Raw genomic sequence first — 25,166 nt, 5'->3', positions numbered from 1 at the left:
TAACTTTTGAAACCCCGATTTATAGTTAGGCCACAAATAATTAGGGAAACTGGAGCTGGAAACACTTCTCAAATATACATTATAATTTGAATTCCATCTACGCTTATGTTAGTCTGTTTCCCCTTATTCTGAGGTCTCGATAATCCTGGACCCAGTCTGTACCCTGAGCAGATGCTGGGGTGGTCATGGAGAAGTAGAGAGCGTGAGACTGATTCCTGAAAGACCCCAGATAAGTTTTTTCATTGAAGACGTTTTCTTGAGTTTTTTTTTTTTTTTTTCACTGTTGTCAATTAGTAAAGTTTATTACTTGCCACTGTCGCCACTGGCTTGTTTGGTTTGAGACTGGGCATCGTTGCATCACACATTAAACTGAACTGAAATAAACTAAACTTCAACTGTGAAAACTGATGCTTGAGTGACACCATTTTTGTTGTTACAGTTGCCTCATTGCATGTGTTTGGAGCTCTGTCATATAAATTGGTAATTACCATTTTTATCATAAAATACATGCCCATTCATTACTATTTTTGTTTTTTACAGAGGGTAAACAAACCCTTAACATGGTTAAACAAATAAATCTACTCAAAATGTTTCGTTCCTCAAGCATTCACTTACCCTCTAGCCTGCTGGCATCACTAACCAGCTATTTTGGCTCTTCACCCTGTACAATGTCACTTAATTGTCTATCTTTGAGTGCAGGAGAAGATTGATGGAGGCATTGGAGCTGGAGCAGATCTGTGACCTCGAGATGAAACAAGCACAACTCTGGGAACAACAGGCCTTGTTTGATGTCTCCTGAGCAGCTGCTTACTCATCTGAGGTAAGTGTTTGCTGCAATCTCAACACTCAACACTTTCCACCGCAACCCTGTTTGATTCTCTGTTCAGGCCCAGCGCAGCAGTGGCATGGCACACCCAAGGTGTCGTTCACACCGACGCTGGGCTACCGCAGCCCCTGGATGCAACAATGACAGACACGAGCCATTACCTGAGGCAGGGGCTCTCCACTGGCGCTGATGTTTGAGATCCCCATGGAGAACCACTTCACCCCCTCCACGAGACGGGGTGCAATGTTGCAATCATCTGCAATTTCATCATTCACCATGTTCGTGCTGCTTCTGCTAAAGGTAAACCTGTACTGCACCTACTGCTTTCCTTGTGCTTGTGTTAAGGATGTCTCTGCTAAGGTACCCACTCTCCTGAGCGCTGGCAAGAACACCGGACCTGTCTTCATCCACATGGGGACGAATGACACTGGGCTGCGGCAGACGGAGATCCTGAAGAGGGACTTTAGGACCCTGATCGAGACGGTTTAACCTCCTTCTTACCGCAGAGGAAATAAAAAGGTTTAGTAGATTTTTTTGCTCTGAATGGACGGCTATTAACATGGTTTGAAGAACCGAAGCTGCTTTTTGCCAATAACTAGAATGTTCCCTGGGACTGTCCTAGGCTTTTCCGAGCTGATGGTCTGCACCCCAGCAAAGCTAGAGCTGAACTCCTGTTAAAACATTGCTCCTTCGTTCTGTTTGACTAGTAAATGAAAATTCTCATTTTAGCCACATAGACTCTTGCTTAACCGACTTAAATCAAAGAAGTGCATATCTAACAAACCCCATAGACTTCTTAAAGCTTGGGCTTCTAAACATAAGGTAACTAGTACTTAAAGCACTTATTGTAAATGAAATAATAACAGACAATAATCTTAATGCACCCTGTCTTACTGAGGCCTGGCTTAAACAAAATGACTGTATTAGTTTAAATGAAGCAACTCCTTAAGGATTTTTACATAATCATGAGGCTTGTCAGACAGGTCTTGATGGTGGTGTTGCATCAATCTTTAGTGATATTCTTAATGTTAATCAGACAAACTGACCTAGGTTTCATTTTTTTAATATATTTGCACTTTTGGATATTCAGAAAAAATAACATGTTATCTCTCACTTTAATCATTGTTTTAAGAGTTCACACTTAGCTAATGATTGGTAATAAGCTAGTTTGGTATGCTGTCCCGGGAGAGAGCCCTGAGCTCATGAGATCCTCAAGCCCAGGGGAATTTGAGCTCAGGTAGATCTTGAGGACCCCCCCCCCCCTTCTGCTGCTAAAGGTTTGCTAGAAGGTGTGTTGCTGGTGGAATTTGAATATGGTGCTGATTTGTTTTAGTCAATGTACTTATGTCTTATGTTTTGGACTGTGGGAGGAAACAGGAGGACCCGTGAAAAACCCACGCAAGCTCTATTAAACAACTGGCCTGGCTGGAGTGGGCATGGCTCCTGCAGGAGTCGGCACTTGGGGTGTCACTCCTGTGGGAGTAAGAGAAGCAGAGTAGTGCATGCAAGGAAGGAAAAAGAAAAAGCTGGAAGGAAAAAGTAAAAGGAGAGAGAATGCAGAGTTTGTTCGCTTTGGAGCTAGGAGCAGGGCAAAGTAGTGCTTTTCAGAGAGGAGAAGCAGAGTTGAGTCCGTGCAGGAGGGACAGGGAGGGAGGAGCATGGGTAATGCTCAGCGTTAAGAGGAAGGAGAGAAGAGAAGGTGGCCGGGGCATGCTGATGCTTTAGGCTACCAATGAGTAAGTGGCAGCTTGTGGGTGTCTGTTAGGCAGTTTTGAGGTAGTAATGGCTGGATTAAGACCAGTCCTAGATTTGTGCGAACTGAACCACTGTATACACCAAATGCAGTTCAGGATGCTCAAGCAGAAGCCCATGCTCCAATCCTTTCGTCTTTTGAAATGGTTTGTAGCTGTAGACCTAAAGGATGCAGACTTTTATGTCTCCATTCTTTCACGCCACTGTCCATTCCTTTGGTTTCCATTTAACGTTGAACATGGCAGTACAAAGTCCTCCCCTTCAGGCTCTCCATGTCTCCATGGGTTATTACCAAGCTCATGGAGGGTACCCTAGCTCTCTTTAGCTTATGAGCATACACTCAATTATTTTGATGACTGGCATAAATTAGCCCCATGGTTTCTGCTGGTGGGCTTAGGCAGGGCCCTGGGATATTGAAGATTGATAAAAGCGGTCAGTTTGGCTTACAACCCCACCAAGCTGAATTGAAAAGGTGGTGAGCAAGGTTGTTGGTACCCAGACAGTGGCATTAGATAGGAAATTAAAAAAAACATCAAGAAAAAACTAATTACGTTGCTATGTGATTTAGTCAGACCTGAAGACTAGTGACGCACATTAGATATCTGCGAAATAAGCAGATATAGACCCAAATTAAAAACCTTTTCTTCTTTTCGGTTTCTCTGTGACTCTCCTGCTAGACGGCCTCGGCTAGGGACAAACAACTTCCCCCAGAGACCAAGATAAGGAGACACTCTAAATCCCTACACACAAACACAGCTACACATGGACAATCAAAAACCCCCACATCCCACTTCTTCGTGTGCTTTCACCCACCGGTGTGGGTAGGTGGGTCTGTGACCAGTGCCCCCTGGCTTTATCAGACTATATCAACATCCCCTGTTCCCATGCCCTGTTGCGATGTTATGTCTATGTGTTTATGTGCTTGTGCTAGGGCTTTTTTCCCTCTGATCTCACACTGCCCTACTTCAACAGCAGTCCGAGAGGGGCTTTTTTCCGCCTTGCTCTTCCCTAATGTATCTTATTTTCTTAGGTGCAGCTACTTTCTTAGGGGACCATCCTACAAAAGGTATGATGCTCTGCCCATCTAATGAGTAACCACCATGGGTTTAGACCAGAACAAAGCCAGATTATTGTTCCTCATGTTGCCTGTGAACTCTCACCCAGGCATGAATTGCAATGTCTGGCTCTTTGGCATGTTTGAAATCGTCAAATTATTGTTTCATCTGATGTTGCTGATTAGTGGTAGGTGTTTTAATCCGGATGAATGTTAACAATAATTTTAATCAGATGAAAAGTGGAAAAGAGTGGAAAAACAATTTGCAACATGACTGAGCTGGTGGTGGTGAGTTCAGGCCATTTAGAGTGTAGATCATTTGCTACCACTAAGTACCTCTAATTGTAAGGAACCTCGTTAATCTCTCCACTAATATTCAGCTGCAGGTGCTCCCAGGACAAGTAGACTAGGCTGGTGGTTGAAGGGGTGGGGTGTGTTTTTTCCACTCACAAGGCACAAGGTAGGCTGCACAATCTTTAACTAGAAGTTAAAGATTTCACTGTTGATGCCTGGCAACTAAACCCTATCCTGACCATGCCCAGATGCGGCTTGTGCACCATGCCATGCCAGGGATCATGCTTGCATGTATCATTCCAACAAGAAAGCTTATCCTTTACACAGGCAAAAGCTGCTAACTCCCCTGAAACCTGTACAGACCAACCATAAGCGATGTAAATGAGGAGCTGGGAAAGAACAGGGTCTTGCTCTAAGGCAGTTTTGAGCTCCTGGACCAATGCTAGTCTATGCAGTAGACATTGTAGGAGTTGGATTATGTCTGCTTCAGGGTAGTTAACTTCATCTGTTGTTTCCTGAACTGGGACAGAGTAAGACAACAGGTCAGCCATTACATTTTCATGATCTGGTGTGATCTGGTGCGTGTAGTTTTGCTGACAAAGCCAATCATATGTAATATAAAGGGGTCTATATCTGTAGTTGCCAGTAGTGTTACTAAGGCATAATGAACTGTTCTCAATATAGAAGGGCAGCTGTACAAGAACAAGTACCATCGTTCACATTTTGCTGATAGGCAAAAGCCATTGATTTCTTTACCCCATCTCAGTCACGTGGTGTATGCTTTTATATTACAATAAAATTTTTGATTAGCTAATCTTGTATAATCTCTGAAAAAGCAACAAAACCGCATGGTTTAGCCACCCTCCTTAAGTATGCAACATATTTAGCTATTGACTATGGCGTGCGCTAGCTGCACTGATGCTGCACTGATGTGACTCCCATGGGACTGTAGGCTCACTGGGTTGAAGCAGAAAGGGGTTTGGGTAAGTTAGTGACAGCATGGGAAATTCTTAAGCCATCCTTGTGGCCAATTGTTATATCTGTAAAGACAACTCGTGATGTACGTACTTTGACTTTTTATACTTTTTTGTTGTGATTCACTTTTCTGTCATGATAACCATTTAACCAGTGGGGGATATGTGGATGAGTGGCGGCATATTGGGACAGCATAACAGCATGGAGACTGCCCCATCCGTTCTAAAGCAACACCACACCAATCCAACCATACCCCCCTTGTTACACCTTGTTAATGAGAGAATTGTAATCTGTGTTCGTATAAAAGGTGTGTTTAAAGTGGGTTTGATTGACACACACTGTTGCTAATGACATCCATTATCTGGATCAACACTCATTCAGTTGTGACTTATTACAATACAGTGCAACCTCACTCATTCACTCTCCTTCAGCATATTCCCTGATTTTTTTAGGGGTCGCCAGAGCGGAATGAACTGCCAATTATGCTGTCATATGTTTTTTTTTATGCAGCGGATGGGATACCAGCCTACACAATACTACATCGAATAGCTCAATTGATGTAATAATGAAAATGAACAAAATATAATGTAACAAATTTAATTCACTTTGGTAGCTAATGCTAAAGTACTCCGATTGGACCTTATTGTAATAGAAAAAAATATATTTTATTGTTTTAACTTAATGTTTTCTCATTCATTCATTATCTTTTCAGCTTAGTCCCATTTTTAATTTAGGGTCGCCACAACGAAATGAAACACCATCTTATCCAGCACATGTTTTACGCAGTGGATGCTCGTCCAGGCACATCATTGGAGGAAACCCATGCGAACAAGGGAAGAACTTCACACAAAAACACCAACTGACCCAGATGAGGCTCGAATCAGTGCTACCCACTGTGCAACTGCATCGCCCCTTAATGTTTTCTTTACAATAATATTTTTTTCTAATATACTGTTAGAATACCTCGACATTTTTGACTTTATGTGCCATGAAGATTTTCAAAATAAACGTCTCTGGCACCTAGACTGCAGTTCTGCACAAGAAATTGGCCAGAGGAAAAATAGTCATGCCCTACACACAAAAAAATATATTTTGAAGAAGGCTATATACTGATAACCATTGACAGCCATAGAAGGAATAGCAAATGCTATTGAAGTCAGTGGTTACAGGTTTCTGGCTGACTTCAAAGTATCTTCTTCTGTATTCAACAGAAGAAAGACAGTCAAACAGGGTTGTAACTAATGAAAGATAAGTAAATGATGACAGAATCTTCAGTTCCCCTTCGGGGGGAACTCCAGCACTATAAGTGGATTTGATGTTCTAAATCCACGTATGGGAGGTTCGGTTCAGAAGCTACTCGTCTGAAAGAGTATTGAACGGGCCAATTAAGAATCAATTGGCAGCGCAAGCCTGCGCAGGTGAGCGGCATAAGCAATCAACTGAGTATATAAGCTCACCTGGCGCCAGCAGACGCTATCCTTTTCGCTTCAGAGACTTTTCTGATCGAGCTTCATGAGGGTTCCTCCTGCTGTCTACAGCCACTTCGAGCGAACGAGTGTCTCCCGGTCCAGAGCGAGTCCACGCAGCGGCAGATGGTCGAGCTGGGTTTCTCCCTTGCCTGGCGTCCCTTTGGGTCCGGTCCTCCAGAGCAGTGCGTATTGTTGCAAAGCATCCTAAAGGAGCAACACAGTCGTGCAGCACGTCCTTTTTAGGACGGCGCTCCGACTGTGCGTTTCTGGTTGCGGGGGTTTCCTGGCTCCGGATGATGGGCACGATCACTGCATTACATGTTTGGGGGTCCAGCATGTTAATGTGGTGCTCGGGGGCGGTTCATGTCGTCACTACGTTGCCATGACCGTCGCGCAGTTGAGATCGCGGCAAACTCTCGTGAGAGAGCGAGCCACCCCAGTCGCCTCCTGTTCTGCAGCGGGCGCTCGGGCAGATCTGAGGGTTCCAGTGAGAGATAATCCGCCGCCTAAGGGCTCGCGGACCTCTCGCTCCTCCAAGCGCTCCATCCAAGCTTCGGGAGCTGGGAGTGATCCGTCTAATCAGATGGTAGCTCTCACGCTCGCTGACACCGGAGATTAGATGTCCTCCGCGGCATCGGAGGGTGGGCTTTCATTGTCCGACGATGATCCGGACCCGCTCGCCCCCTTCGGGCAGGTGAGCGCTGTCAAAACGGATACTGCAACGGACGTGTTAGCCGTGCTTTCCCGGGCTGCTTCGGCCGTGGGTTGGAGATGGTTTATCCCCCAGCTCCGTGGCCGGACCGACTAGAGGGGCGTTCCCTTCTTCCCGGCGACGCACAGTAGGCTCACGCGTTCTTAAAGAGCACCTTTTTTCTGCTCGTGCTGCGTGTCCCTCCACCCTTACCACTCTTGGTGGTGGAGCGGCCAGGGGGTATGTGGCGATTCCTCAGGTTGAGTGTGCGATGGCGGTTAATCCGCGCAGCGCCTCTTCTTGGCGGGGTCTGCCTCTTCTCCCATCCAAAGCCTATGAGTTTTCGGCTCCCTTGGAGCTAGAGCTTACAAAGCTACGGACCAGGCTGTATCCGCCTTGCATGCGATAGCCACCGTCCAGCGCTACCAAGCGCAGGCGCTGGCCGAGCTGCACGAGGGTGGGTCCAACCCAGGCTTATGAGCTTCGCACCGCAGCCGACTAAGCTCTTCGGACTACTAAGTCCGCTGCGTGTGCTTTGGGGAGGACGATGTCCACACTAGTGGTCCAGAAGCCCCACCTCTAACAAAACTTGGTTGATATGCGCGAAGTTGACAAAGTCCGCTTTCTTGACTCGCCCATATCCCAAGCTGGTCGGCGACACAGTCTGCGAATTCACCCAGGAATTCGAGCCAGTGAGAGAGCAGTCCGATGGGTGATGTCTAATCGGCGGCCCGTAAGCCCGCTCCGCCCGCCGTGCCATCCATACCTGCTCCTCGCCGAAGGCGCCCGCCTACGAGAGCTGCACCGTACTCGCCTCTGGCGAAGCGAGCGCGTCGAGCACCTCGGAAGCAGGCCACTCCCCCTGCCTAGAACGCAGCTAAGTCTGGCAACGGACCGCGAAGCGTCCCTGGGACAGGTCATCTGGAGAGGAGGGAACTTGCTCTTTCCCCGCTGGAGGGCGGGGCGCCATTTCCAACGGCACTTTTTACTGCCATGAAATGAAAGGGCACTTTTCCACTTCTCCAGAGGTGACAGCCAGAAATCTGCCAGTTTGAGCTCAGCTCTCTAGCTCGTAGGTTCGGTGCACTCCGCCAGTGGCTCACGGGCAATGCAGGCCCTGCCAGCCTGGGACACGCCGCCTCTCAGCTTGCAAGGTCTGCATGCTCCGCCAGCGGCTCAAGGGCGCTGGGGGGACGGTCTCCCTTCTCCCAGCCCCCAAGCCCCCCCTCCGGAGTCAGGGTGCGGAGCCAGAGCGAATCGCTCTCCTCCAGCTCTTCTGTGGGACCCTCGCGCTCCCCGGATCAGCACACCCGCTCCGCGCTGCCCCTCCGCGGGTATGACAACGATTGCTGCGATGACGTCATTAGCGAGGGCTCTGCCTGCCTGGTTAGCGCGGGCCAGCCCCTCGCGGTGGCTCATACGCACGATCAGACTCGGCTATGAACTACAGTTCTCCAAAAGGCCTCCCAGGTTCACGGGCGTGTGTTTCACCAGGGTCAATCCCCTGTCCGCCCCTGTCTTGCAAGAGGAGATTGCTGCCCTCCTGGCGAAGGGTGCAATCGAGCCGGTACCTCCAGCAGAGATGGAGAGCGGGTTTTACAGCCCGTACTTCATCGTACCCAAAAAGAGCGGTGGGTCACGGCCAATCCTAGATCTGCGCGTTTTGAATCGCTGCCTTCACAAGCTGTCGTTCAGAATGCTTACGCAGAGGCGCATCCTCCGATGCGTTCGTCCTCAGGATTGGTTTGCAGCCATAGACCTGAAGGACGCGTATTTTCATGTCTCCATTCTTCCACGCCACCGTCAGTTTCTGCGGTTTGCGTTCGAAGGTCGAGCATGGCAGTACAAGGTCCTCCCCTTCGGGCTCTCTCTGTCTCCGCGGGTCTTCACCAAACTCGCGGAGGGTGCCCTAGCGCCTCTGCGGCTTGCGGGCATCCGCATACTCAATTATCTCGACGACTGGCTGATTTTAGCCCACTCTCGGGAGCAATTGACTGCGCACAGAGACGAGGTGCTCCGGCATCTCCGCCTACTGGGGTTGCAGGTCAACTGGGAAAAGAGCAAACTCGCCCCGGTGCAGAGGATCTCTTTTCTCGGGATGGAGCTGGACTCCATGGTAGCGCGCCTCTCCGGAGAGCGCGCTCGCCTGCTGCTGAACTGTCTGAGGGAGCTCAACAGTAAGCTAGTGGTCCCACTGAAATATTTTCAGTGGCTCCTGGGGCATATGGCTTCCGCTGCGGCTATCACGCCGCTCGGATTGCTCCATATAAGACCACTTCAGCACTGGCTTCAAGATCGAGTTCCGAGACGCGCATGGCATGCGGGCACACACCGAGTCTCTGTTACTGCGCTGTGTCGCCGCACCCTCAGCCCCTGGAACGACCCCTCATTCCTGCAGGCCGGTGTGCCTTTGGGACAGGCGTCCAGTCATGTTGTTGTTTCGACAGATGCTTCCAGCACAGGCTGGGGAGCCGTGTGTCGCGGGCATGCAGCTGCGGGCCTTTGGGTAGGTGCCCAGCTGCATTGGCACATCTATCGCCTAGAGCTGTTGGCAGTGTTCCTTGCTCTCCGCCGTTTTTCTCCGGCGCTGGAGCAGCAACACGTGCTGGTCAGGACGGACAGTACGGCGGCGTATATCAACCGCATGGGGGGTATGCGCTCTCGCCGCATGTCTCAGCTCGCCCGCCGTCTGCTCCTCTGGAGTCACCCGTGGCTGAAGTCGCTGCGCGCCATTCACATCCCAGGTATGCTCAACCGTGCAGCCGATGTGCTCTCATGGCAGCAGATTCACTCTGGAGAATGGAGACTCCACCCCGAGTCTTTCCAGCTGATATGGGTGCGATTCGGGGAGGCCCAGATCGATCTGTTTGCTTCCCCCGAGAACGCTCATTGCCAGTTGTTTTATTCCCTGACCGAGGGCTCTCTCGGCACGGATGCACTGGCCCACAACTGGCCTCGGGGCATACGCAAGTATGCGTTTCCCCCAGTGAGCCTGATCGCGCAGTTAATGTGCAAGGTCAGGGAGGACGAGGAGCAGGTTCTGTTAGTTGCGCCCCTCTGGCCCAACCGGACCTGGATATCAGAGCTCTCCCTCCTCGCGACGGCCCTCCCTTTGCAGATCCCTTTGAGAGAGGACCTACTTTCTCAGGGACAAGGCACCGTCTGGCACCCTCGTCCCGATCTCTGGAACCTCCACATGTGGTCCATAGACGCGAGGAAGACTTAGGTAACCTGCCGCCCGCGGTGGTTGATACCCCTCTACGAGGCCCGCCTACGCCCTGAAGTGGAGTCTATTCACTGAGTGGTGTGTCTTACGCAGAGAAGACCCCCGATCTTGCCAGATCAGTGTTGTGCTCTCTTCCTTCAAGAGAAGCTGGATAGTAGGCTGTCGCCCTCCACTCTCAAGGTTTACGTTGCTGCCATCTCCGCTCACCATGACGCGGTGGCTGGCGGCACCGTGGGAAAGCATTACCTCATCATCCGGTTCCTCAGAGGCGCTAGGCGAATTAATCCAACTCGCCCCCCTCTCACGCCCTCTTGGGATCTCGCCCTCGTTCTCACGAGCCTGCGATTTGATCCCTTCGAGCCACTCGATACAGTATCTTTAAGATTTCTGTCCCTGAAGACAGCTCTGCTGGTCGCGTTGGCCTCCATTAAGAGGGTCAGGGACCTGGAGGCATTTTCGGTCAGTGACTCGTGCCTGGAATTCGGGCCGGGATTTTCTCACGTTATCCTGAGACCCCGCCCGGGTTATGTGCCCAAAGTTCCTGCCACTCCCTTTAGAGATCAGGTAGTAACCCTGCAAGCGCTGCCCCCGGAGGAGGCAGACCCAGCCCTGTCCTTACTTTGTCCAGTCGCGCTCTGCGCATTTATGTGGACCGTACTCAGAACTTTAGATCTTCTGAGCAGCTCTTTGTCTGTTATGGCGGACGGCAGCAGGGAAGTGCCGTGTCTAAACAACGTTTATCCCACTGGATTGTGGAGGCCATTTCATGTGCTTATTTGAGCAGAGGTCAGCCGCGCCCCCAGGGAGTGCATGCGCACTCCACTCAGAGCGTTGCATCCTCTTGGGCGTGTGCGCGTGGCGCTTCTTTAACAGACATTTGTAGAGCTGCGGGCTGGGCGACACCCAACACATTTGCAAGATTTTATAATCTGCGAGTGGAGCCGGTTTCCTCAAGGGTGTTAGGTACCTTTGGTGATTGAGGAAACAACTCGGTAGGTGTTGTACACGCTTGCGGTGCCTTTTTTCCCTAACACGGAGAGATATGCACCCTCCTGTCTGTCAGTAAGTTCCCCATTCGGTGAGCCCTGCAGATTCCTCAGAGGCCCCCAGCACTGACTCAGCGGAGGAGTCACTTGCTGGCCCATTACGTTGTAGGTCTGCCCGCTGGTCAGCCCGCGTTTTGGGTATAGGTGCCTGCTATGGCCGATCCCCGCTGGTGATCCCCATATGCTTTTCCGCCACGGTTAAGTTTCCCCCCTGGGCGGACCCGTGCTTTCCCTATCTGCTAACCACCTTTTATGCGCACTCCCCCTTTTCAGGGTTAGTCCATATGTAATTCCATTTGTTCCCCCTATTGGGTGCGGATGGTCTCCGCAGCGTCCTCCCTACTGGGATGGCACGCTTCCCAACGTACTGTCGTGTATTCCTAGAATTATCTAGACGCTAGCGACTCCCAAAAAAGATACCTATTCCGTAAAACTTCTTTTGAAGTGGGATAAGTTAGGGCCAAGGGCACGTTGGAGGACCACGCCTCTCATGATCTGGGCGCGTCACGCTTGCCTGACCGCTCTCTCATGGTGGGTGTTGGTAAGGTGCAGTCATTGTGGCGCTTTCAATGGGCTCCCATACGTGGATTTAGAACATCAAATCCACTTATAGTGCTGGAGTTCCCCTCGAAGGGGAACGTTCGAGGTTACTAAAGTAACCCTTCGTTCCCCGAGGAGGGGAACGGAAGCACTATACTCCGTCGCCATAATGACTGTCCCTTAGCTGTTAAAAGTCTCTTCAGCTTAAAAAGGATAGCGTCTGCTGGCGCCAGGTGAGCTTATATACTCAGTTGATTGCTTATGCCGCTCACCTGCGCAGGCTTGCGCTGCCAATTTATTCTTAATTGGCCCGTTCAATACTCTTTCAGACGAGTAGCTTCTGAACCGAACCTCCCATACGTGGATTTAGAACATCAAATCCACTTATAGTGCTTCCGTTCCACTCCTCGGGGAACGAAGGGTTACTTTAGTAACCTCGAACGTTTTGTGTGAACTCTTTGTGTGATCCCTTTAAGGCAGGTGATGAAATATTTGGAGGCATGCCTCCTTTTATAATTGAAATGTTTTATAAAGTTCAAATGAATTTGTACAAATTAGTACAATTTGTACAAATTATTTTTTTGACAATATGTAAAAAAATAAATAAAAAAATAATAAAATGTAAATGCTTTCATGAAATTAGGCTTGCACAGCTTATGCACATGTCTACTGTGATTTATAGTTTTATATCTCACTTAAAATACATTAGGTGTTGTTTGAAAGACTCACGGGAGGTGTAGTTTTATCACTCACCTGTTGCTGTTGTTGATACTGTAGAAGCTGTTGCTGCTGGTATTGGTGGATATGCTGTAGGTGCTGGATCTGCTGTAACTGGTTCTGATACTGATGCTGTTGTTGTTGTTGGGACAGAAAGTGAGTTGCTGTGTTTGGATCATAGCCACCTTCATTCCCGACTGCCATGACATATGAACCAGTGGCAGGAGATGCCACACCTGACTGTTCATTACTAATTGGCTCCCACGCATCAGAGGAAGAAAGGCAGTAAAGACCCTGGGAGACATAATTGTGGGGCCACACTTCTGCAGAGGAATGGTGCATCTGGTCTGTAAGAGATACACAAAAATAAAAATTTTACAGCTTTATGAGTAGTGGGATATTTTATTTCAGATCTGAAATTATTTTTTTTTTCCACACAGCCTGTGCTATAGATTATTGCATGGCTACAAACTCTTAAATAAATATGAAATATTGATCTGACATGGAATTCAAGTGTTTTAGTGATTATTACAGAAGTATTTTTTTCACATATTACATCATGTGAAATCACATATTAATCAAAGTCTTTGATGATTAATATGCAAATGGATTAGTCAAAAAGATCTTCAAAGTAAAATGCACTTTAATAAAAAAAAAAGATGTTAAAACACAACTAACATGAAAGTAAAATTTATTTTCAGATTTCAACATTTAGTTGCTTTTAGATTTGTTGATGCTAATATATTGATCAGATAGCAAATCCTAGGAATTTAAAATTCCTATTCTGTTATAGACATTTATTCATTCATTTTCCTTCGGCTTATTTCCTTATTTATCAGGGTTCACCACAGTGGAATAAAATGCTGATTATTCTGGCACATGTTTTACACATGTTTTGCCCTTCCAGCTGCAGTACTGGAAAACACTCATACAGTACACTCTCACATTCACATGCACGCACACACTATGACTAATTTAGTTTCAGTTAACCCATACTGCATGTCTTTGGACTGTGGTTGAAACTGGCACATGGAAAACATGCAATCTCCACACAGAAATGCCAACTGGCCCTGCTAGGACTCAAACCAGTGACCTTACTGTGAGGCAACAGTGCTAACCAGGGGCGGACTGGCCATAAGGGCCAGCAGGACCTTTCTCAGTGACCTGACGATCAATATGGCCTGCCACCATGAATCTGGCCTGGCACCACCCCCCATCATCCCACCAATCACTCTGTGCCCCCCGTCGTTCTTCTCCACTGAGTTCCTTTCTTGGCTTTTTTTCTCTATAAACCTTTATAGCAGCCTCCTAACTGGAATAGGATCTGGTAAATTATTGATTTGTGTTCTACAGTATAGGAAGTATTGTCTTACAAGATAATAAGCAAAAATAAATGTATAAACATTTGTCTTCCATTTTTATCACTATGATATAATACAATAGTAATGTCACTACATTCACCTCTTTCACACAGATGTCAGTTCACCTGCTCACAGTCCCCTAAATACTAAATAACAACACCTGTGCATTCTCTTATCAGTTTCTTTAATAACACTCCTCCAATTATTTCCTGGTCGTTTTGGCTGTTTCTCAATTCCAAAAACACAGAGAACAGACTTGCATCCTTGTGAAGACTAGGAAGAATGAACTCGGGAGACCGCGAGGACAGAGAACACGTCCTGTGATAAATGAAATGCTTTCTTCCCTGGTTCTTCCTGATGGTCAAATGACCCTAGCTTTAACCAAAAATGATTTAAGCATTACATTATTCATTCAATCATTTATTGTTTTTACCCTTTTCACAATACTCTGCGTAAAGGCTTTACAAATATATGTTGCACAATATAAATAAAACAGATTTTAATACAGATTTTAGCAAATAAGAACCCTTAATGTGTTCACGCCTCTATTAAGATTTTAATGTTTATATTCACCAATTCATTTAGGGAAACTCCTGAGATAAATAAGTTATATCTCTGAACTTTAATAATAAACCTATTTAAAATGCTGCGCTTCCCACCTGCAGTCGCAATCTGCATCCATGCATCCTCAACATCAAGAATATCTCTGTTCTTGCGGTCTTGAAGATTCGAACTGAACTTTGGCAACTGATGATGACGTTACACAAAAACAAAAGGACACAAGATCACTGAAGAACGCATATTGAAAAACAGCCTAGGTCTTCTGGTCTCATTGTCTTTTGCGTTCCATAGACCCTTACACCAACCAAAAAAAAAAAAAATATTCAAATAATACAAGTATATTGTATTTTTACATGCTCTGAACTGTTGTTTATTCACTGTTCAATAAACTTACTTGGTTTTGCATTAATTCAGTCATGTGTGTGTGTGTGTGTGTTTGTGTGTGTGTGTGTGTGTGTGTGTGTGTGTGTGTGTGTGTGTGTGTGTGTGTGTGTGTGTGTGTGTGTGTGTGACAAAAGATTGGATCATGACTGCTCATAATGGATCCCTCTCCATCTGCACCCCCGAACCTTTTCACAAAACTGGTCACTGCCCTGAAAGCTTTACTTATCACCATACAGCTACTGTAAATGTATGCTTCTGATAAAGTGGGCTTCCTCACTTCTCACCAAAAGATCATTGCTGAGGGCAAAGTCAATATGGAATGCTAATAGTGCCGTAATCAACTACTATGTTCAATAACCACTTCTCTGAAGTTTTCAGTAAAGCCTCTGGAGTACTCTCAATCTTTTAACCACTCTTTCATCTCTGCCAGAGATACTCCAGTATCTAAGGTCCCGTTCACACAAATACATTTTAGTTTTAAAACTGTTTTAGAATGAACATGATCCATGTCCATGCTGGCATTTCATCTAGCGTTTCTGAAAAGATCTCCGTCCACACTATGTTGCTGAAAATGGACATCACGTGACTGCACACACACACTCTGGCATGAGCAGCAACATATGCAGAGGTCTGGGTTCCAGGCAGTCAACTCATGTCAAAGCAGCTTACATCAGACAGTTCAACAATGATATACTGCTGGATTTTATTTCAATATAGTTGTTAAACATCATGTTTAAGTCATCTGGTCTCTAAAGACTCAACTGGTCTTTTGAATCTATTAGCAACTTGTTCTCAGGTAACACATTTTGGCTGAGCGCAAAGGTAAGTTAATATATTAATTTGTCTAACCACTCATACTAATTCTGCACATTTGACTGATTGCTTGCCTCTATTTTCTATACTGTATAAAGGTATTGTATGTTATACTTTTTAAATGTCCATTATTGATTATTAAAACTTATATGCCTGATATTCAGCAAAAAAGACAGGGTATGTTTCAATGAAAATGAAAGGAGGCAGTTATAGGTTTTGTTTTGTTATAAATATGCATACAGTGAAGATGATGGTCATATAGGAAATATGTAGCTACTTGATGCCTTTACATTTTTGATGTCTGTTAAGTTGTTAATATCAAAATGAAAATAGGCAGTTCCTTATGTTTATCATGTTTTCATTTTATTGTTAAGTTGCAACATTGTAGTCAGGGTGATTTTAATAAGGTTATAAAGAACACTGTTCCTTTTCAAGATTTTCCCGACATTGTGTCCTCGGGAGTTTGTTTTTCATATCAAACTTGCAAAGTCTGAACTTACAAGGAAAAAATGCAAGACTGAATTTTGTGCACTTAATTTTGAGTAAAAGCTCCAAATAGAGAAGAGAATGCTGCAGCAACGCCTCTGTATTTCACAGAGCAGCAGCGTTTTAAAATGAAAATGGGAGGACGGAAGGCTTAACCATAGCTAATTGGGGCCTGAGACTTTACCCTACTATTCCATACCCTGGCAGTGGCTATCAGGTGGAACTAATCTGCTCTCATTAGCACTTACTGACATGGTTTGAATTCACACATCTGCTGTGCTACAGCGATGTACGATGACACCATCTGACAAGAAAATTTCAGAAAAAAGAAGATATCCTCATATCCCAATGATTAGCCACTTGCCATAACCCTGAAACAGCTTGCCAGCTCACCTTTAACACTGCCTGTCCTCCAGTACCAAAACCCTTGCAAGTTGACACTACTCATGTGAGGAGCATGTACAACCCTTGGGGTCAGGATTATTCATTTACTACACCACTCAGGACATTTCCTCAAAAACGGTCTTGTCAATTCCCTGTGAGCACCATTCAACTTAGATCTGAAATAATAATCTTCACCAAAATCCCAGAAGTACAACTCACCCCAGAACATACTGTATCCGTTTCTTCATTTATTGATTCAGGATCCTCTGGATACTTCAAGAATGCTTATACAGATTACAACTCACACGCCAAACTCATACACAAGAAATCCAGGTTGAAACTATCCAGGGAAAATCACTTGGGCAGGTTAAATACTGTTTTCATTTCTACACATGAAAAATGTATTGCATGTTGAAGCATAACATTTCTGGTTCAGAAGCATCAGTTTTCTGATACTGGGCGCATCTACAGTTGAAGTCATCCTTGAAAACCCCTGGCTGGCACAACAATGAATACTTTCAAAAAACTGTCACTCTTGTATTTCTCCCTCTGGAGTTCTGGGTGCTCCAGTTTCCCCATACAGTCCAAAGACATGCGGTATAGGTGAATTGAATAACCTAAATTGTCTGTAGTGTATGTGTGTGAATGAGTGTTTATGGGTGTTTCCCAGTGCTGGGTTGCAGCTTGAATGGTATCTGCTGTGTGGAACATGTGCTGAACAAGTTGGCTGTTCATTCCGCTGTGGTGACCCCTGATAAATAAAGGGAAATAAGCTAAAGGAAAATGAATAAATTAATAAATGAACTTTCAAAAATCAGGCCAATGAAGTACAGAGTGACTCAAGGATAAGTTTTAGGTGCTTTGCTCATCACAATATGTGTGGTGCCTCTGGGAATATTTTTAGAAGGCACAAGACTAGCTTTTATGGCTATGCAGTAAATAATCACTTATCACATGTTTCAACACAACCCAATGTGAATCTGAACTGTCTAAGCCAGTGGTTCTCAAACTGTGGTACGTGTACCACTAATGGTAAGCAGGCTTCCTTCTAGTGGTACGAGAAGGAATCGCTGAATAATTACAGTAAAAAAAAGAACACACTTTTAACCCTTAGAGACGTACAATAATACCGTTGTGATCAGTAAATTGATTTGAACAGGCTAAGCTTTTTAATTTATTTTAAATTTCCTAATGTTTGTTATGTAATCTATCATTTGAAGCTAATCTCCTCCATATTTGTAATGGTTGTTGGGGGCGTATCCCGTATTTTTATTTCCCAATGTTGACAGGTATAGTTTCATTACTTGCTTTTCTGACACAAATAGCCTACTCTAATGCACAGTAAGCAGATCTAATTTCTAATTTAGATATGTAAATCTAATTCATATGCCTAAAATACAAGTTAATGTTTAGATTTCAAAGATATACAAATATATCATATTTTTAAAAATTATCAAAAGGAGTTTATATTTGAATATGATGACGTAAAGCCTAAATTTATGAGGTCCAAGGAACATTTCCAGGTTTTGATAAATAGGCTACTTTATGTTAATGTTTAACATTTAAATACAGCAGTTTTCTTTTTACTCTTTAAGGACAGTGTCATTTATAATTACCTTTCAAAAGCACATTTTAATTTAAACATTTTTATTTTATTTTACCTGTAAGCACAGTACAGTGTAAATGTTTAAACTATTTATAATGTTTAAAGTGGCTGACAGTATTAAATGTTCATAATAACATGACGTGCAATTAGAGGGATGCAATGTTCGTATTAGTTATACTACCAAAGATCTGGGTGTTATATCGAGCAGCAACTTAACTTTTAAAAACATGTCTTCAATGTCACAAAAAAAGTATTCTTTCAAATGAGAAATATCATTAAGCTAAGAAACATGCTTTCTACTGCAGATGCAGAAAAGCTAGTGCATGTTTTTATGACCTCTAGACTGGATTACTGTAATGCTCTGTTTGCTGGTTCTAATACATCTGCTATAAGTAAAATATTATTAGTGTAAAATACAGCTTGCAGAGCTTTTTCATTTATTCTTTCATTCATTTTCTTTTCGGCTTAGTCCCTTTATTTATCCAGGGTTGACACAGTGGAATGAACTGCCAACTTATTCAGCACGTTTTTTTACCCAGCGGATGCCTCTCCGGCCGCAACCCATCTTTGGGAAACAACCATACACACTCATTCACATTCATACACTACGGACAATTTGGACTGTGGGGGAAACCATAGCACCCGGAGGAAACCCACACGAACGCAGGGAGAACATGCAAACTCCACACAGAAACGGCAACTGACCCAGCCGAGGTTTGAACCAGTGACCTTCTTGCTGTGAGGGGACAGCATTACCTACTGCGTTACTGCGTCGCCATCACAATCTTATCATCCCAATTTTATCTACCTTACTTTGCTTAACCCAGCTAGAAGGGCATCTGCTGCGTAAAACTTGCATGATAAATTAGCGGTTTATTCCGCTGTGGCAACCCCTGATGAATAAAGGGACTAAGCCACTGGAAAATGAATGAATGAAATCAGAAAAAGTTGGGACAGTATGGAAAACACAAATTAAAAAAAGAATGTTGTGATTTCCAAATTTACTTTGAATTGTGTTTCTTTGCAGACAATTTGAACAGAAAACATTTTTAGGTTTTGTTTGATCAACTTAATTTAATTTGTAAATATACATGCTTTCCTGTCATTCAGACCTGCAACACATTCCAAAGAAAGTTGGGACAGTAGCAATTTAGGGCTAGTAATCAGTTAATTTAAATTGGTTAAATAATGATGCAATTTGTAACAGGTGATGTTAACAGGTGATTGTAATTATGATTAGATTCAAAAGCAGCATCCAATAAAGTTCTAGTGCTTTAAGAGCAGATATTGATCAAAGATCACCAGTTTGTCAACAAATACGTAATAAAATTTGTGAAATGTTTAAACACAATGTTCTATAGGACGACATCTCAATATTTTACCTTCAACAGTGCATAACATAATTAAAAAATTCAAGAAACCTGATTGAATTCATTGCATAAGGGACAAGAGCGCAAGCTTAAGATAACCAACCTTGATCTCCGATCCCTCAGATGGCATTGCATCAAGAATCATCATTCATCTATAAGCAATTTCAACACATGGGCGTAGGATGATTTTGGCAAACCTTTGTCAAGTACCACAATATGAAGTTACATAGTTATATGTAGTTACAATATGCAGTTACATAGTTACTGTACCTAAAACTGTACTGTGCCAAAAGGAAGTTCTATATCAACAGTGTCCAGAAGCACCGTCAACTTCTCTAGGCTTGGAGGCATTTGAGATAAAACATCAGGAGAAATGGACAATGTGCTCTGGACCAAAAAAGAAAAGGGTCACCCAAACTGTTGCCAGCAACAAGTCCAAAAGCTAGCATCTGTTATGGTTTGGAGTTGTGTCTGTGCCCTTGGCAAAGGTAACTTGCAATTCTCTGATGGTACTGTTAATGCTGAAAGTAGTAAGAAATTATGAAGCACAATATGGTGCCTTCTTTCCCAGGGATGCACTTGCATATTTCTATAAGACAATGAAAAACCCCATTCTGCACACATTATATAGTTTTGCAGAGGAAGAGGATACAGGTACTTTACTGGCCTGCATCCTGTCCAGACCTGTCTATAGAGAACAAATGGCTCGTTTTGAAGTGCAAAATGTGACAAGGAAGACCCCGTATTGTTGCACACCATAAGACATTTGCAGGAAGAATGGGAAAAAAAATAATCATAATAAAAATTCATCACTTTGTGTTTTCAATCCCTAAACATCTTTTAAGTGTTGTGAAAAGGTATGGCAACATTACAAAGTGGTAAACGCAATACTGTTCCAACTTTTTTTAAATGTGTTGCAATAACCAAAGTATGAATATATGTTTAATTAAAACAAAACAAAATAAAAATAGAAATCACGAGGAACACATTAATAATAATGTTTTTTTGTATTGTCTGCAATGAAAAGTGAAAGTAAATATAGAAAGTAAATATAGAAATCTCTACTTTTTTTTCTCTACGTTTTATTTGCATTTTTCACATTATGGGCTCTATTTTGACGGTCCATGCGCTAAACGTAAAGCGCAGGGCGCAAACGCTTTCAGGGTGTGTCAGAATCCATATTAGCTAATTTAAGGACGGCAAAATCCGCTTTGCACCGTGGCTCATGGTCTAAAAGGGTTAAGTTTATTTTCTTAATGAGTTATAGGTGTGTTTTGAGAATAAACCAATCAGAGTCTCATCTCCCATTCGCTTTAAGAGTCAGCTGTGTCGCGGCATAATCGCATTTGCTATTTACATGACGTAAAGTAAGTGTAAGTGGAAAAACTGAGCATTTCACAAGCAAACAGTTAACAGTTAACAGTTTTTTAACAGAAAACAGTTAGACAGAGCATCTACTGCTCAAGAATGAGAGATAATCGATCTACTTTTACTTTCGCTCTTCTGGATAGGGAAACCTTTACTCACAGACATAAATTAGCCTATAAATCATTAATTTTGTTTGTTAAATATTTGTTTTAAAACTATTTCTAAATTCAGTTGTAATGTCTAAACGAATAAATGAGCAATAATAACGAAGTGTGTTCAAAAACCTGAGTTATATCCTAAAACACATGCTGTGCCCCATATGGTCTAAAACCTGCAGGTGGGCAAATCTAAGCTTGTTTTTAATAAAACAAATATAAATATGGATTTAATAAATAATACTGTTAATAATAATAACATTATACAAAAGCAAATTGTTATGAATGAACTGAAAAAGCCTCCAGAGAAGAAGAAGACATAAAAGCAGGGGTTTTTCATATTTATGTAGGCTAGAAAATAATATGTTTTGTAATATTTTAATCCTTTATATTTATATCTTATACATATTCTTATTATATCCTATATATATCCTTAATATTTAAATTTTTTCATATAAAGATATTTGCGTATTGCTCTACATCTTGTGTGTAGGATATTAAGCAGTGTGTAAGCGAGGCGCAACTCTGCGCTGGAGTTTAGACCGGGTTTGTTTTGGTCTAATGAAAATCTATTATAGTTTCTCAAAATAGCAATGCGCCAGCAGTGCGCCTCAGAACGCCTTCCTTTTCAGACCAGAACGCCTATGGGTGCACATATGAGCGCAAATGCATTTGCTATTTAAACAACATGGTGCAAAACAGCAAAACAACACTTGCATCAAGCTGAAACAAGCAAATAACATTTGCGCCCTGCCTTGCGCCGGGTGTATGATAGGGCCCTGTGTCTTTAATTGCCTCACAGAAATGGATCCCTTTAGCAATTAAAGATCTTTTTGGCGATATGCTTTATTACATTTTTATTTTTAACTATATATTTTTATTACAATAATTTTTCAACTATTTCTTTACTTAAGTATGATTTGAATAAAAAAAATTAAATCGCTGTTTGCATATAAACTTTTAAGGTAAATTCCGACATTGATCAAAATGTGTCACTTATAATTGTTATTATTATTTTATTCATATAAAGACTTTTATTGACTTATATTGACTTGTGGCACATGTTGTATCCATAAATATAAGCATTTTGGGAAGGCTGTGAAAATTGTTTAAGTTTTATCATAGCTCTGCCTTAGCATATGACATAATTATTGCATTATCTGTCTGTAACATGTTGTCATTTTGCATGCAGATAGCTTTCATTGTACTGAGCTCTCGTTCAAAGTTTTTGAGGCTGTACTGAACAGTTCAGTGGATTAGTTCCCATTCTCCCGCGAGTCACAGGCCCCTGACCTTTAGATATTCATTTATTCCAAACCCAGTGTGCAGTGCATTTTAAATCTGTGCAGTTGAACAATACCACCCTCTCTCTCTAGGGGGAAAAATTTTTCATATAGAAATCTGATGAAGCTAAATAACAAGAAACTAAATACATTTTTTTTTTCAGTTCTTAAGGAATTAGCTAAGGATTTAAACCAAAACATCTACAAACACTCTTTGAGCTGAGATTAAAAGATGAGCTAAGTGGTTGGAAAAAGGCTTTGATTATTCATTATGACAGAGTACTGTGCTCACATTGTGACATGGGAGTACTAGTTCTAAGTTGGTTTTATTCCTGTAAGTTTACACTGTAAAGTGCAGTAAAAAGAAGATGTATAATGATTAGTCAGTACCTCGGCTGGTGATGCTTTCCTGGTTGGCCTCACTTAGGTGGGCTACACTCCCCTGATTGGATCCAATGCTTGTGCTTTCCCCATCCATTGAACTCCAGGCCAGCAGTGTCGCCTCAGAAATTGCAAACTGTTGAAGCACACCTGACAGGATGAAAAAAATTAAGGTTTTTTAGATTATAATTGTTGCTCAATAGCATTTGAAAAAAAAAATTGTGTAGCATTTTAAGATTTATAAGAAATGTAAGTATAAGGTACAGGTCTTGAATTGTGGTCTCAAGACACGTGCTTTAAACATATGTTAGTTGTAGGTGGTAAGGTACTGCATTAACTGATCACATTTTGTTATCAGATGAAATGCAGGTTAATACCAGGTGGAAACATGGCCCAAAATAGTGAAGGACTGAGCCAGTTATGAATTCATGATGTGTATTAAAACATGTTTGCATTTTGTAGATGCTAGTGATGCTACTGCTATTCAACTACTGAATGCAGCAGTACTGTATATTGGCCTCATTATAGCAGATGTTTGTGACGTATTAGTTTAACCCTAAACCCATAAAATTACTTGTATCATAAACTTTCATTTTACTGACACAGATAAAAAATATACACTAAAGTTTATAATTTTCTTGTGAGGATTCTTTTCAAAAAGCAATCCATTCTGACTGAATTTAATGACAGATAATTACATAATTAGGTGATTAATTAAGGGTTATTTGGACATTAATAATGGACTCTTGTTAACAAGCAGACTCCCTGAAGAAATACAAAACTGACTTCAGTCACAGCCTTAGGGCTCTATTTTGATGGTCCATGCGCAAAACGCAGGGCGCAAATGCTTTCAGGGCATGTCAGGACGCGTTTTTGCTAATTTAAGGACGGGAAATCTTCCTTGCGCTTCGGCGCATGGTCTAAAAGGGTTGAGTTTATTTTCTTAATGAGTTATAGGTGTGATTTAAGAATAAACCAATTACAGTCTCATCTCCCCTTCCCTTTAAGAGTCAGCTGTGTCGCGCCAAGAGCTCTTTCGCTATTTACAGGTGTCAAAGTAAGTCTAAGGGCTCTATTTTGACGATCCATGTGCAGAGCGCAAAACGCAGGGCGCAAACGCTTTCAGGGCGTGTCAGGATGCGTTTTTGCTAATTTAAGGACGGGAAATCTGCCTTGCGCCGCGGCGCATGTTCTAAAAGGGTTGAGTTTATTTTCTTAATGAGTTATAGGTGTGTTTTGAGAATAAACCAATTAGAATCTCATCTCCCATTACCTTTAAGAGTCAGCTGCGCCGCGCCAAGAGAGCATTCGCTATTTACAGGACGCAAAGTAAGTCTAAGTGGAAAAAATTTGCATTTCACAAGCAAACAGTTAACAGGTTTTTAACAGAAAACTGTTAAACAGAGTATCTACTGCGTGAGAAGGAGAGATAATGGATCACTTTCACTTTCGCTCTTGGATAGGGAAACCTTTACGCACAGACATCAATTACTCTATAAATGAATACTTTTGTTTGTTAAGCGCAAATATTTGTTTAAAAACTATTTCTAAATTCAGTTGTAATTTCCAGCAAACGAATAAATGAATAATAATAGCAAAATGTGCTTAAAAACCTGAGTTATATCCTAAAACACATGCTGAGCAGTGGTTTTTCATATTTATGTAGGCTAGAAAATAATATGTTTTGTAATATTTTAATCCTTTATATTTATATTTTATATCTATTCTTATTATATCCTATATATATCCTTAATATTTACATTTTTTCGTATGTAAAGATATTTGCCTATTGCTGTCTTGTGCGTATTAAGCAGTGCATGAGCGAGGCGCAACTCTGCACTGGAGTTTAGACCGGGTTAGTTTTGATTTAATGAAAAATCTATTATAGTTTCTCAAAATAGCAACGCGCCAGCAGTCCACCTCAGAACGCCTTCCTTTTTAGACCAGAACGCCTATGGGCGCACAAATGAGCGCTAATGCATTTGCTATTTAAACAGCGTAGCGCAACGCCTCAAAACGACTCTTGCGCCAAGCTTAAACTACCAAAGACTATTGCGCCACGTCTTGCGCCACACTGCGCCGCGTGTATGATAGGGCCCTTAGGCCTTGTCTATATGGGCATTGGAGTTTAAGGGCCTTCTCACACTATGCTATCCAAACCGTGTCCAGGCCCATTTCCTGGATCGTTTGAGAAGTGAGTGCACTGAATCGGGCTCAGGCACGGTACACTTGGCTGGACCTGGCCTGGTTGGAAGAGCTGGGCCTGAGCGCAGTTCACTTGGGCTTTGGCGCGGTACGCTTGTAGTGTGAGTGCAAAACGCGCCAAAGCCCGAAGCTGAAAGCAAGACGTGACTTTAAGGGACTGTTTCATATGGATCTATTAATCATTCTTACTGTTCAGTGAACGCAAACTGCCGTAGTTTA

General features: G+C 43.2%; 1 protein-coding gene across 5 annotated transcripts in view; it reads right to left on the bottom strand.

Moving 5' to 3' along the window:
- The window catches only part of fam131bb (family with sequence similarity 131 member Bb), a 90,998-nt gene that overhangs the window by 5,239 nt on the left and 60,593 nt on the right, over positions 1-25,166 (bottom strand). For 4 of the 5 annotated variants that reach the window (XM_087286851.1, XM_087286852.1, XM_087286853.1 and 1 more), the window contains 2 exons: positions 22,752-22,892; positions 12,627-12,937 (listed from right to left, as the gene is read on the bottom strand). In XM_087286851.1, the coding sequence (XP_087142977.1) occupies positions 12,627-12,937; positions 22,752-22,892 (452 nt within the window). Of the gene's footprint in view, positions 1-278; positions 868-1,061; positions 6,194-12,328; positions 12,938-22,751; positions 22,893-25,166 lie in introns of those variants that run through there. The other variant, XR_015511236.1, reaches the window with a different exon arrangement.

This window comes from Danio rerio, chromosome 16 (genome assembly GCF_052040795.2).
Source record: "Danio rerio strain M-AB ecotype USA chromosome 16, GRCz13ab, whole genome shotgun sequence".
Taxonomy (NCBI): domain Eukaryota; kingdom Metazoa; phylum Chordata; class Actinopteri; order Cypriniformes; family Danionidae; genus Danio; species Danio rerio.
This window is presented reverse-complemented; position numbering and strand designations above follow the sequence as displayed.